The 13,748-nt window shown below is 43.9% G+C and overlaps 2 protein-coding genes across 2 annotated transcripts in view; one reads left to right on the top strand and one right to left on the bottom strand.

Moving 5' to 3' along the window:
• Positions 1–13,748, bottom strand: part of ZPBP (zona pellucida binding protein) — a 59,050-nt gene that overhangs the window by 32,439 nt on the left and 12,863 nt on the right. The window contains exon 4 of the mRNA XM_059728593.1: positions 12,850–12,975. Within this exon, the coding sequence (XP_059584576.1) occupies positions 12,850–12,975 (126 nt within the window). The remainder of the gene's footprint in view (positions 1–12,849; positions 12,976–13,748) is intronic.
• On the top strand, positions 1,262–5,070 carry LOC132250842 (uncharacterized). The gene is made up of 2 exons (XM_059728588.1): positions 1,262–4,834; positions 4,954–5,070. The coding sequence occupies exons 1-2, from the start codon at positions 1,696–1,698 to the stop codon at positions 5,058–5,060; spliced, it is 3,246 nt and encodes a 1,081-aa protein (XP_059584571.1). The 5' UTR covers positions 1,262–1,695; the 3' UTR covers positions 5,061–5,070.

The following is a 13,748-nucleotide window of genomic DNA, read 5'->3' as shown; positions in this document are numbered from 1 at the left end:
AGGAAATGTACCCCCCTCTCTTGTGTATTGAGACATTGGGCAGAGTTTGGTGAGGATGCTATGACTAAGAAGAAAGCTAAATTCTTCTGTGAAACTGCGTGGCCACGCTATCAGCTAGATGATAAAGAATATTGGCCTCGGGAGGGAAGTGTTAATTATAATACCATCTTACAATTGATTTTGTTCTGCCGGCAGAATGGTAAATGGGAGGAATTGATGTATGCGCAAGCGTTTATGTCTCTTTGTAGAGATAAAAAAGTTTTGGAGGAATGTGGATTGGGGGAGGGGGTTGGGATCTGTGAGATGGCTGTGGCTCGACCAGCTGCAAATCCTGTCCTGGACTGTCCGGAGCCAGAGGCTCTTCCTCCTGTGTTGCCTTTACCTTATCCTCTTCCTCCTCCTCCTCCTCCTCCTCCTGATTCATCTGATTCCTCATTGGCATCTGCTCTTCCTGCTTCTTCCCCCCCTGAGGCAGAAGCTGTAAATACCCCCCGACATAGGGATCTGGAACAGCGCCAACCATGGCCGTCAGGTGTTTGGCATCTCCAAACTCCCCGACTTCTCCTGATATAAGCCCGGGAGGAGGATGGAGAGTACAGTTAGAAGCAGACTCCGGGGTTAAGGGAAAACATCACAGGGAATCTGATTCTGGCCGTGGGAAGGGAAATGGGGTATTTCCCCTAAGAGAACAAGTGGTACCTGGGCCTCTTGAAGATGACGGTGAGCCAACCGACCGTCGAACCTTTGTGCACATTCCTTTTAATACCTCAGATTTGTATAATTGGAAGAACAATAACCCCAGCTTGAGAGAGAATCCTGAAAAGGTACAGAACCAGTTTAAAACAATTTTCAAAACCCATAACCCAACTTGGGCAGATGTTCAGTCTCTTTTAGATATCCTGTTGACGCCAGAGGAAAGGAGAATGGTAGTGAACAAAGCTCGTGAGTACGTGGAAAAGGAAATTACTGCAGGGAACCTGCAAGGAAATAGAGACGAACGTGTCCCCATCCAGGAGCCAGATTGGAAACCAGACCAAGATATGACCTCCATCCGTGCCTATCGAAAATAGGATTGAGAGATGCTGTGAAAAAACCTCAAAATCTCAGTAAGGCGTATGAGATTCGACAGGAGGCTAATGAGACCCCGAGTGCTTTTTTGGAAAGAATTTACAATACTTTCAGACAATACACTCGTGAGGATCCGGAGGATGCATCGAACGCTCGCATGGTAAATATGATCTTTATGGGTCAGAGTGCACAGACATTAGAAAGAAGTTGCAGAAGGCAGACGGAGCAACAGGTATGCCTATTTCCCAACTAGTAGACATTGCTTACCAAGTATTTACTAACCGAGAAAGTGTTCAGGAAAAGATACAGGACAAGAAAGAGGAGAGAAAGATGAAAATGCAGGCAGCCCTAGTGGCAGCTGCAATCACGAGAAAACCTAGAGATGAGGGATCCTGGAGACAGCCGCAGAGACGGGGTCCATTAGAGAAAGATCAATGTGCCTTTTGCAAACGAAAAGGACATTGGAAGCGGGAATGCCCTTATCGAAAAGTTGGGGAAGGTGAAAAGAAAAAAGAGGAGAGCAGTGGATTGTTCGCTTTTGGAAGGGATTCAGATTGAAGGGGACCGGAGGCCCGGGAGGGAAAGATAACCCAGATCCCAGTGTCCCCTGACGAGCCTCTGGTTAAAATGCAACTAGGGGACAGAGATGAATTGGTAGATTTTCTCGTCGATACAGGTGCTGCCCATTCTGTCTTAACTCAAAAACTGAAACCTTTAAGTAAAAAGACTGTGCCGGTGGTAGGGGTTACAGGGAAGGCAGTAACACGACCCTTCCTACAGCCAATGACCTGTAATCTTGGGCAGGCCGAAGTTACCCATCAATTCTTGTACATGCCAAACTGCCCCGTTCCCCTTTTAGGGAGAGACCTCCTCTGTAAACTGCAAGCTACGTTGTCGTTCCAGGATGGGCAAATGTTTTTAACAGTGCCTCCTGAAAAGGGGTGGCATTTACAGGCTTGCCTTCTCGGCCTTCTCCAAGAGGAAAGTACACCGGATATTCCTCAACCCCTGCTCGATGCTGTTGTTCCATGGGTATGGGCAGGTCACCGACCCGGGAAGGCTAAGAATGCTGACCCTGTGAAGATTCAACTTTTGCCAGGGGCCCAGCCTCCATGTGTGAAGCAATATCCAATGAGGATGGAAGCCAGGAAAGGACTGAAGCCGTTAGTTGAACGGTTCCTGGAGTATGGCCTTCTCCGTGAATGTGCATCAGCTTTTAACACACCCATCTTGCCTGTGAAGAAGCCTAAGAGTAATGAATATCGTTTCGTCCAAGACTTGAGAGCTGTAAATAAAGTGGTTGTGAGTATATACCCGGCCGTGCCTAATCCGTACACCTTGCTATCTGCTTTGAACCCAGATCATAATTGGTTTACGGTTATTGATTTAAAAGATGCTTTCTTCTGTATACCGGTAGAGAAGGGATCTCAGGAAATATTTGCATTTGAATGGGAAGACCCAGATACTAGCATTAAGACTCATTTGTGCTGGACTGTTTTACCCCAAGGATTTAAAAACAGCCCAACCTTATTTGGCAATGCATTAAGCAAGGATTTACGCAGGCTAGAATTGCCACTATCCTGTGCTCTTTTGCAATATGTAGATTACTTGCTTTTAACAGCCACCACTGAAGCAAGCTGCCTGGAAGGAACAATTTGCCTCCTTAATTTTCTGGGTCAACAAGGGTATCGCGTTTCCAGGAAAAAGATGCAGCCCATATCCCAGAAAGTCACATATTTGGGATTTGAATTACAGCCTGGTCAGAGAGCCCTGTTGCCTGAAAGAAAAGAAGCTATATGCCGGCTGGCACCCCCAATAACAAAGAAACAACTACGAGGATTTTTAGGTACAGTAGGTTTTTGCAGGATTTGGATTCCAAATTTTGGGGTTATTGCAAAACCTCTATATGAGGCAACACACGGAGATGAAAAGGTACTCGAATGGACTGAAGAGTGTGAGCAAGCATTCTGCCAGTTAAAGCAGGCTCTCATTGAAGCACCCGCCTTAGGACTACCGGACATGAGTAAGCCTTTTTCCCTTTTTGTGCATGACCGAGGTGGGGTAGCCGTGGGAGTCTTAACACAGAAATTGGGTAGCTGGCAACGACCAGTGGCATATTTTTCAAAAAAATTAGACTTTGTGTCATGTGGATGGCCTGCTTGTCTCCGGGCTGTTGCTGCTACCTGTCTGCTAATACAAGAAGCTGAAAAATTAACCCTAGGCCATGAAATGATTGTATATATTCCTCATGCGGTACTTACAGTCTTGGAACAGAAAGGAGGGAACTGGTTAACTCCGGGACGAATGGCTCGATATCAGGCCATCCTCCTAGATAAGCCTGAAATAAAATTAGCCATTTCTCGCAATGTAAATCCAGCAACACTGCTGCCATCTATGGGTGACACACCAGATCTTGTGCATGACTGTTTGCAAACACTGGAAACTGTTTATTCTTCAAGACCAAATTTGAGAGACAGACCTCTTGATAAAGCTGACCTGGAGTTCTACACTGATGGCAGCTCAAGTATAGAGAATGGAATTCGAAAATCTGGATACGCTATCGTGACTGCACAGAATGTGATAGAAGCAGGACCTTTAAACCCATCTGTTTCAGCTCAAAAGGCTGAACTCATTGCTATGACTCGGGCTTTGCAATTGGCGGCCAACAAAACTGTCAATATTTATACTGGCTCTAAATATGTTTTCCTTGTTTTACATGCTCACGGAGCGCTATGGAGAGAGCGAGGTCTACTTGATTCACAAGGAACAGGCATTAAACATAGCAAGCAGATAAAAGCCCTCCTTAAGGCAGTCTGGGAACCAAAAAAAGTAGCGATAATGCATTGCAAAGCTCCTCAAAAGAAAAATGATGATTCATCCACAAAAGGTAATCGATTTGCTGACGCTACAGCAAAGAAAGCAGCTAAAAAACCTCAGACAGACTTGCTGCCCGAAGTAAGTAATCTGTTACCTCTCCTCCCAGACTTATACCAGCCTGTGACACCACAGTACGGGGAAAAAGACAAACAATTGATAAGAAAGTTTCAAGCAAAGAAGGGGGAGCACGGGTGGCTAGTAGCAAAGGATGGCCGCATTATCATCCCAGCTGCCTGGGTTCATGTGGTAGTGAAGAGAGCTCATCATGGCACCCACTATGGACCCAGGGCCCTGATAAGGTGGATCAGTCACTATGTAACTGGAGTGGGATTAAGAGAGGCTGCCAAGAAGGTATCAGAGACATGTGAGGTCTGCCAGAGAAATAACCCAAGAGGGAGAAAAGAAACTTCAGGACATCAGAGAATAGGCAATGGGCCAGGAGAAGAATGGCAGGTGGATTTTACTGAGTTACCCCGGCAACAGGGGATGAGATATCTCCTTGTCTTTGTGGACACTTTCTCTAATTGGGTTGAGTGCTTCCCATGTCGGACTGCCCAAGCCCGAGAGGTGGTCAAGGCACTCCTACGAGAAATCATACCTCGCTTCGGACTTCCAAAAGGAATAGGGTCAGACAATGGCCCACATTTCATTGCACAAATTACTCAAAAGGTTTCTGAGTTCCTGGGAATCAGCTGGCATTTACACACCCCTTGGAGACCCCAGTCCAGTGGAAAAGTGGAACGTATGAATCAGACCTTAAAAAGACACCTTGCAAAGATTTGCCAAGAAGCCCGACTCAAATGGCCAGAGGCCCTACCCTTGGACCTGTTGCGAGTAAGGGTCGCACCACATTCTAAATTGGGATTAAGCCCATTTGAGATAATGTATGGTAAGCCTTACCCTCTGAGTCTGCCCATGGGTACTGAACAACAGTTACATGTTTTAGGAGAGGGAATGATTAGAGAATATGTATGGTCTTTGGTTTCTGTTTTGTCTTCCATCCATCAGCAGGTACGGGACGTGCTGCAGACACAGAACCAGTCTCCTACCCCGGAAAATCGATTATTACCTGGAAGTTACGCTCTTGTGAAAGATTGGAACGAGGAACCACTTAGAGCCAGATGGAAGGGCCTGTATAGAGTAAATTTAACGACCCCGACGGCAGCAAAGCTCGAAGGAATCAAGACTTGGATACATTCCAGTCGCCTAAAGCCGGTGGCTGAACCAGAACAAGAAGAAACTCCTGCAAACTCTGGGACCGGAGGCAGAGAACAGTGGAAGGTGGAGCCAATAAGGGACTTAAAATTCCTATTCAAAAGAAAGGAACTTTGAATAATTTGTCAATCTTTGATCAAGTTTTACAAGCCTTATTATGAAACTGTTCAAGGTTTTAGTGTGGGGCACCCTGATCTGTCCACTCCTACTTATAGGAGGGGAAAATCTTTTACCACAAGAATTTGACCCTCAGGAAAATGTCTGGATTTATCTGGCCCGGGAAATATTAAATGGAACAGACTTCTGCTTGGCAGGAGGGATCAATGCTCATCTGGTTTTTACCTCATGCTTAATTGCAGTACCTACCCCTTTGAAAATTTTACAGAATTATACTATGCTGAAAGATGTAAAGAAGGAAAATACATATCAGGATATATATAAGTGGGGGACTATTGTAAAAGAAAAAAGCAGAGACATGTTTTCTGTACGGGTTCAGGCAACAGCTAATGCTTCTGAATGTTTCTTAATAGTGAATTGTACCAATAATTGCTTTGAATTGAACCAAGGTAGAAAAATCTTCTGTAATAAGACCAGTCAAATATCCTATGTATATACACATACTATCCTTCCTCGAGGATGGTTTCTGGCCTGCGGGAGAATGATATATTCATACCTTCCAGCAAATGCTACTGGGGGACCATGCACCATTGCCCGGGTAACTGCAGCTCTTCCAAGGAAGTCTGACCTAATGCACACTGAACAAACCCCTCTGGGTGGGAGGTTTAAACGAACATACACTACTCTCACTGCTGATTGTGACGAGAATGATTCCCCTGGACTATTATCTAAGGCAGAATACATAGCATTAGCTGCATCTATGGTGGGGGTTCCGGGTCTTGCTGTAAGTAATAGCAGAAATCTTAATTCAGTAGCCTGTGTTTTAGCAAAAGGACTAAATGCTACATCTCGAGCGCTCTCAGCCTTGAATGCTGAACAAAAACAACTAAGGGACGCTGTTTTAGAGAATAGAGCCGCTATTGATTATCTCTTGTTACGACACAATCTGGGGTGTGAAACCTTAAAAGGAATGTGCTGCTTCAACCTCACTGATAATTCTGTGCTAATTGAAGACAAAATTGGTGCCTTACAACAATTGACACAGACATTGAAAGAAACATCTGGCTTAGACTTTTCCTGGTTAACTTCCTGGCTTCCCAATTTTGGATGGTTGAAGCAGTTGTTTTGTATGGTTATTCTGTTTTGCTTTATAGGGATTATGATCTGTTTCTGTATCCACTGTATACCGGTTTGTATCGCATCTATCTTCAGGCCTAAGGTAAATCAAATGATTTTGCAAACGAAGAAAGCTGAGAATACTAGATTTCTGTTAAGTCAAATTGAATGGAGCAATCATAATTAATAATAATTATAAATGCTCCAGATGAGGGAAATGTAAGGTTTGACCTAGAAACTACTATGCAAAGCCTAAGCAAAAGTGAATGTTATGTATCGAATGCCCATCTGCAATGATAAGGAGCAGACAGTCTTAGATAGAGGAAGCTTGAAAACAAAAAACAGAATCAGAGGTACTGGAACAAAGAGCTCATTATAATACTAAAAATCACACCCTGAGGCGGGGAAGATATATGCTAATGAACATATATGTACGTTAATGAGATACATAGCTAAAACACAGGTATAGAGACATGCTCAGTAAAGAACTCCTTGCGTCACTCCTTTATAACCAATTAGCAAACAAGGATGCTTATGAAGATTCAACCTCTGGTATATAAGGGGCTCAGTATTGAATGTGCTTGTGCTTGTCTTGTGAAATTATTCCGCTTGCACCTTTTATTGCTAGCAATAAATCTTTTTTATACTTTCACCCCTGGTATCTTTATTGGCCTTTGCATACCGGGCACGAACCCAGACTTGAGCTGGGGCCTAACACTTCTACGACCAGGTAACTAGCCATCTGGATGAGGGACATGAGGTTGACATCATTTACCTAGATTTCAATAAAGCCTTTGATTCCATTTCCCACAAGATTCTCTCAATCAAACTGGAGGGTACTGGGCTGGACCAGTCTACAGGGAGGTGAGTGGAAAACTGGCTTAGAGGCTGGTCCCAGAGAGTTGTAATCGATGGGATGGCCTCATCTTGGAGGCACATCTCCAGTGGTGCCCCCCAGGGATTGGTCCTTGGACCCATGCTCTTTAATATATTTGTTAATGGTTTGGATGAGGAGGTGGAAAGCTCAATATTTAAGTTTGCGGACAACACTAGGCTGTGGGGAAACATGGGCACACCAGAGGAGAGGGCAACGATTCAGGATGACCTGGACAGACTGGATTCATGGGCAGAACAAAATCAGATGAGATTTAAAAAGGAGAAGTGCAAGTCCTTCCTGCCTAGGTAGGAAGAACCTTCACCATTAACTACATGTAGTCCAGTGGCTGGCACAGCATCTGAATGTGACCTGGGGGTCACGATTGACTGGAAGATGAAAATGAGCCAACAGTGCAATAAGGTTGTCAGAAGGGCAAACAGAACTCTGGCATTCATCAGCTGATGTCTGGGCAATAGATCCAGAGAGGTGCTCCTCCCTCTCTATTCAGTGCTGGTTAGGCCTCAGCTGGAGTACTGTGTCAAGTTCTGGGCACCACACTTCAAGAAAGATGTGGACAAGCTCAAGAGGGTAGCTCAGGCTGGTACAATGATGTGCCACCCATGTGGTTAAGGGCATGGAGGAGAGACTCCAGGAACTGGGCCTGTTCAGTCTGAGTAAGAGAAGGCTGAGAGATGACTTGATAGCTGCCTACAAGTATGTCAGAGGTGAGCATCAAGAACTAGGGGAGCAACTCTTCAGGAAGGCACCTCAAGGGAGGACAAGGACCAACGGGCATAAACTAATAGAGGGTAAATTCAGACTAGACACAAGAAAAAACTTTTTCTCTGTAAGGGTCACCAGAATCTGGAACAAACTCCCAGCAGAGGTGGTGCAGTCACCCTCCTTGGAGGTGTTCAAGATGAGGCTGGACTGGCACCTTGTTTAGCTTGTCTGAGCCTAATAACTTCCTGCCCACAGCAGGGAACTGGATTTGATGATCCTACAGGTCCCTTCCACTTCTATGGTTCTATCTCCACCTGCAGCAGTTTCCCTGAAGAACAGATACAGAGCCTAAGCAGCAGAGGAGGAGGAGAAAGAGGAAGAAAGGAACAGGAGCATGTTCCATTGGTGGAAGAGGCCAGGCTAGGTACCCCAAGGTTAGGAGGATTGATGTCTCTGCTACTAAAAGGAAGCAATGGATGGTGGTGCTGGCAATGTCCAGTTTTGTTCAATAACTTTATCAACAATCTGGAGGATGGGATGGAGCACACCCTCAGCAAGTTTGCAGATGACACCAAGCTGGGGGGAGTAGTAGATACACTGGAGGGTAGGGCTAGGAGTCAGAGACACCTCAACAAGTTAGAGGACTGAATGAAAAGAAATCCCATGAAGTTCAATAAGTAGAAGTGCTAAGTCCTGCACTTAGGATGGAACAGTTCTAGGCATCAGCATAGGCTAGAGACCAACTGATTTAGCAGCAGCTCCATAGAAAAGGATCTGGGGGTTATAGTGGACAATAAACTGAATATGAGTCAACAGTGTGCCCTTGTTGTGAAGAAGGCTAACAGCATGCTGAGCTGCATTAGTAGGAGTGTTGCCTATTTGAGGGAAGTGATTATTCCCCTCTATTTGGCACAGGTGAAGCCACATCTGAAGTACTGTGATGGTAGCAAATGACAGAACAAGGAACAATGCTCTCAAGTGGCAGCAAGGAAAGGTTAGGTTAGATAGCTTCACTAGGTTAGATACCCTCACTGGGAGGGTAGTAAAGCACTAGAACAGATTACCCAAGGAGGTTGTGGAATCTCCATCCTTGAAGGTTTTTAAGACCTGGCTAGACAAAGCCGTGGCTGGGATAATCTAGTTGGGGAGAGTCCTGATTTGAGCAGGGGGATAGACTAGATGACCTCTTGAGGTCCCACCAAATCCTAGTTTTCTATGATTCTATTATGCCTTAAAGTCACAGTTTTTAAACTTTCAGGATAAGATTTTCAGAGACAAGCAAAGAACACTGAACTATTATTGACTGTTCTTGGGTCTCAAATGCCTAATTCCCTCAGAGTGATGGTGAAGTATCTAATTGCCAATTTAAGCCAATTTCTTAGAATAACCTAACTCCAATTATCTTCTTAGTTTACTGCCTGTGTAGTCTTTCAGTACCAATGGAGCCAGATATTCAGTATCAAACCACATCAATTAGCTCTGAAGAGTATTTCAGTTGGCGTAAAAGGCTTTCCAAATCTTTAACAGTTGAATCAGAAAAGTTCATGTGGATCAAACACATTTGAGTTACTTCTTAGACTCAAGAAATTCTAAAGGTTGGGCATCTGATATCATGAGTATGCATGAAGCCTAAAGTTTGATTTCCTAGCTGCTACAATTATAATATGTAGAGTAAATGAATCTCAAAAAGAAAAATCAGTCAAAAATAATTAATTGTGGAAGGAAAAGCAACCCTCAAGCCCAAGGCATGTGACAGAATTGACAACAAATCATAAGAGGGGTTTTTTTGGTTGTAAAAAAAAACAAAAAAAACCCAACTGCTGAACCAAAGTGATAATCACAACAGTGGCGGGAGGGTAGGGGAGGAGGAACGGGGGCCAGCAGCAGTGTGGGGTCTGGAGGCAGCAGCAGCAGTGGATCTGGAGGTGGTGGGAGGGATCCAGTGGTAGCAGTGGGTCCATGGGAGAGGTCCAGGGCTATGGTGAGCCAAGCTCACCACCAATGGCCACTGCCATTGGCTACGGGTTGAAATTCCACGGCCTGAATTTCCTGAATTCCACAGCAGGCCATGGCTCCTGACTTCAGGTAGCTCGCAAGTTAAATTACTTCCTTGATAAGATGCACTGGAATAATTCCAATGAATTATTGGAACATTAGCGTAACTTTAAAATTTAAAACTTTGTTGAGATTGTTAATAAGCTTTTAAATTCAAATAATCAATTTTGCTATATTAATTTCTTTTGCTTCATAAAAAGTTGAGCAGATATTCTGTGCAGTGAGACAAGTATTTCTGATTATATTTCACTGTATACTATTTTCACAGATAAGGTCCTTACTTCCCTTTCTCTCTCTTCCATATTCACAACAGAAGATAAAATTAATTTAAAGAAGAGTTTAATTTTTTTTTCTGCAGTACAGTCTCAAAATGCCTGCTGTGTGAGGTAGGGGTTTAGGTTGTAGCCGTGTTGGTCTAAGGATATAGGCAGACAAGGTAAAAAGGTGTGTGCTCTTCCTTTCATTCCATCCAGGAAGAGCATACACCAACTGCTGCAGCTTCCTTAGCCTGACGAAGGGTTTCTGAACCCGAAAGCTTGCTTAATAACTATTCTCCAACCATTTGGGTTAGTCTAATAAAAGATATCAAATTCACCCAAGGAACCTTGTCTGCTGTGTGAGGTAGAAGACGACTTGCAAATGAATAGATAAGGTGAGATTCTTTCCTTAAGGGCATGTCAAGATGATTGGATTTTTTGTAGAACAGGTCATCTGAAAGCCAAATTATCAGTTTGGATTTTCAGAAGACCTGATCACAGAAATATTTATGTTAATTCTCATTGCCTGAAATGTAAAGTAAAATACTATTACCATTTCACTACTAAAAATTGCATTAGGAAAAATATGTTTCACAGCTAAACACGTGGAATAAAATCATTCAAAACAATTAAATTAATATTTAATAATTCAAATTAAAAATAATTAAATCCAGTTAAACTGCTTTGAGGTATTAAAAGAACTTTCAACTCCTGAATGAGATTCATAAATACCAAGATCTGCTCTATAGCAGTGAAGCATTTGCTTACAGCCTCTGAATCTCTAACAAAACCTCTTTAAGGATCAGATTCTCAGTTAATTACACTTTGAACTGAAAACAAAAGAAGTACTTCAGATGTAGATCAGTGTAACATAAATCGGAGCCTGGATATAAAAAAGTACCTGGGCTGTGCCTTAGCACAGCTGATCCCCTTCACTGGGCAAAATATGTCTCACACTGTCCACACATTAATCCTGAGGGACAATGGACGTGTTCCCCACTTGCAGAGACATACCCCAGAGCGATCTCCAGGGCATGTCTCTGTAGACAGGGAAAGCTGGGTTTCCCCCTAGGCCTGTCTCTGTACTAGGTGAAAGCCATGCAGGTGCTCCCAGGCTACAGGGGCCTGATCCTGCATGGGAATGCCTGGGGTGCTCAGGATTGGGCCCCTCAAACCCCAGGAGCACCTGCTTGGGGTGGCTGGAGACAGCTCCAGGCTGCCTGTACTCTCACACCAAAAAGCTAACAGACATCTCCTGCAATATATGCTGCATATACACATTCAAATTATGTGGGACAGTTCTTCCAGGTTTGGTCTCCTGGTAGAAAAGCTTGCCCAGAGCCACTTGTATTGATACTTGAATGCTGAGATCTGAAGAGTGAGAAGTTTGCAGGGCTGACAGTAAGGCAGAGTGGACCTCTGTGCACACATCTCAGTTTGCTCTGCAGACTCCCTTGCAATAACAGAGCAAAACCCTTGCCTGATTCCAGCTGCCAGGAAACTGGGTACACCCCACTACAAAGATGGTACAACATGAGAGGAAGCAAGAGCTAAAGTCATTCTTGTGGGAAGAGTACTGGAAATTGAGTGACTAACCTAGGGCTCCTGTTACTTTCAGGGGGGAAACATTCTGGATGAAACTCCAGGTGAGGAGAGACTGCACATAAAGGGCTGTAGGAGAGCTGGCCACTAGGGATTTATAGGCTATAGGCTATGAGACAGGATTTGGGTGGGCAGCAAGAAGCCTATCAGAGTGTTGGTGATTTCTCAGTCGTACTATAAGAGCCCTGCACAAGAGGCAAAGTACTACTACAACAGCTAGATCAGCCACTGCAGGCTACAGACCTATCAGCAAGCATAATTAGATAACACCTGTAGCCAGCTCATGGAAGTCACCTAACCAGAAAGGGACAGGGCCTGGGGACATAAACACAGGGCTTGAGCCAAGGCAGTCACTCTAGCCCTGGAGGCAAAAAGGGAAAGATCCCTGCTGCGAGATGGCTGTTGCTGGATGACTGACTGAGACCCCACCAAGCCTGAGAACAGCAAGCAAGGAGCTGAGGTCTAGTAGGGGACTGAAGTCCAGAATGAACAGAGATGTGGGGTAGACAGCCAGGGGGATTAGATTTAAGTTATAGCCAGAGTGCTAAGTTTGTGTTTGAATTTTAGTTTACTGCACCCTAATACAAGTGCAAGTGTGACAGTGATGCTTTACTGCGGAGCTAATTGGTCTACTCCACAGTAAAGCGCGTGTGCAGGTGCACCCAGTAAAAGTGAGGATCTCAACAGATGGGTATCTATGTAAAATAGTATGTACTATATAATATGTTGTATGCATACACATGTACAACAGATGCACAAAAATCTAATTCCTCTTAAGATTTATTTTTTGCTGTTATGCTGTACCTTTGCATCTTAAGTGATATACTGTTACCCAAATTTAAAAGAGCAGTAGGAGCATCACAACTATTCTAAATTGCATTTCATAGGTTGCATTTATCACCTACACAAATAAAGGAAAGGAAAAAAAGATCAAGTATCTACCTGCAACCATGTCACCATTTGGTCCATGCCACTGGAATATTGGATCAATCAGTTCTGAAACCCGTAGCCGATTTGTCACACATAAAATACGGGGACTGTCATGATTCAACTTGACATAGACTTTGACTGAAAATACATTATATGATCATCAGTAGCAAATATTTCTTAGGCAACATAAAATGTCTGTACTACAAAAATAAGCTAATAAAGTGCAGTCTTTTTTTTTTAAGCATAACCTCAGTGGGATTCTGATTTTGGGGTTGCCCTACAGTCTCCATCACCAAAAAAAGAAATACTAAAGACATGCTCTTGCCTTTAGAAGTTTGGGGATATTTTTTTCTCATTTTACTAAATATTCTTTTCAATTATAACCTCTCAATTTCTTCTGTTTACACCATGCTTTTACTTTCTGTAAGAACTGCAGCATATTTCACCATGCTGTCCTTGGAAGAATGGAATGTATCTTGAAATTCATCCAAGAGGGTCTCTCTTGCAGGATTCCCCAGTGTTTTGCTTTGTTTCCTTTATGGTTCAACATATAAGTCACTGCGGAGGACAGCGAGCTGGTCCACAGCTTCCAAGGGGGCTGCAGGGCCAGGCAGATGACCAGCTGGTCCTGTTTGTAACCAGCTGGGCTGTTGGGAGCAGGGGAAGGTTAAACTCTCTAGGTGGGGGGAGCCTCCCCTGGAGGGGAACCTTGCTAACCCCAAATGGGTTGCAAGTTGCCTGTAAAATAATGGCATGATTGGGATTGGTCTCTGATTTTAACAATTGCATATCCTGCTATGCATGTGGCATGGCAGTATGTGCAATTTTGGAGATAAGATCCTATCACGACATTATTTTAAGATATGCCAGAGGCCTCAAAAACAACTCCTAACCTGTTTATGAGGCAAAAT

Source organism: Alligator mississippiensis, chromosome 5 (genome assembly GCF_030867095.1).
Source record: "Alligator mississippiensis isolate rAllMis1 chromosome 5, rAllMis1, whole genome shotgun sequence".
NCBI lineage: Eukaryota > Metazoa > Chordata > Crocodylia > Alligatoridae > Alligator > Alligator mississippiensis.
Note: the sequence above shows the minus strand (reverse complement) of the source record. Positions and strands in the feature narration are given on the sequence as shown.

Bases quoted from the DNA above. Each gene is read 5' to 3' on its own strand.
- LOC132250842 (XM_059728588.1), top strand. From the start codon at position 1,696: ATGCAACTAGGGGACAGAGATGAATTGGTAGATTTTCTCGTCGATACA. The intron at 4,835-4,953 runs GTAAGCCTTACC...TCCATCCATCAG, and splicing joins CCCATTTGAGATAATGTATG to CAGGTACGGGACGTGCTGCA.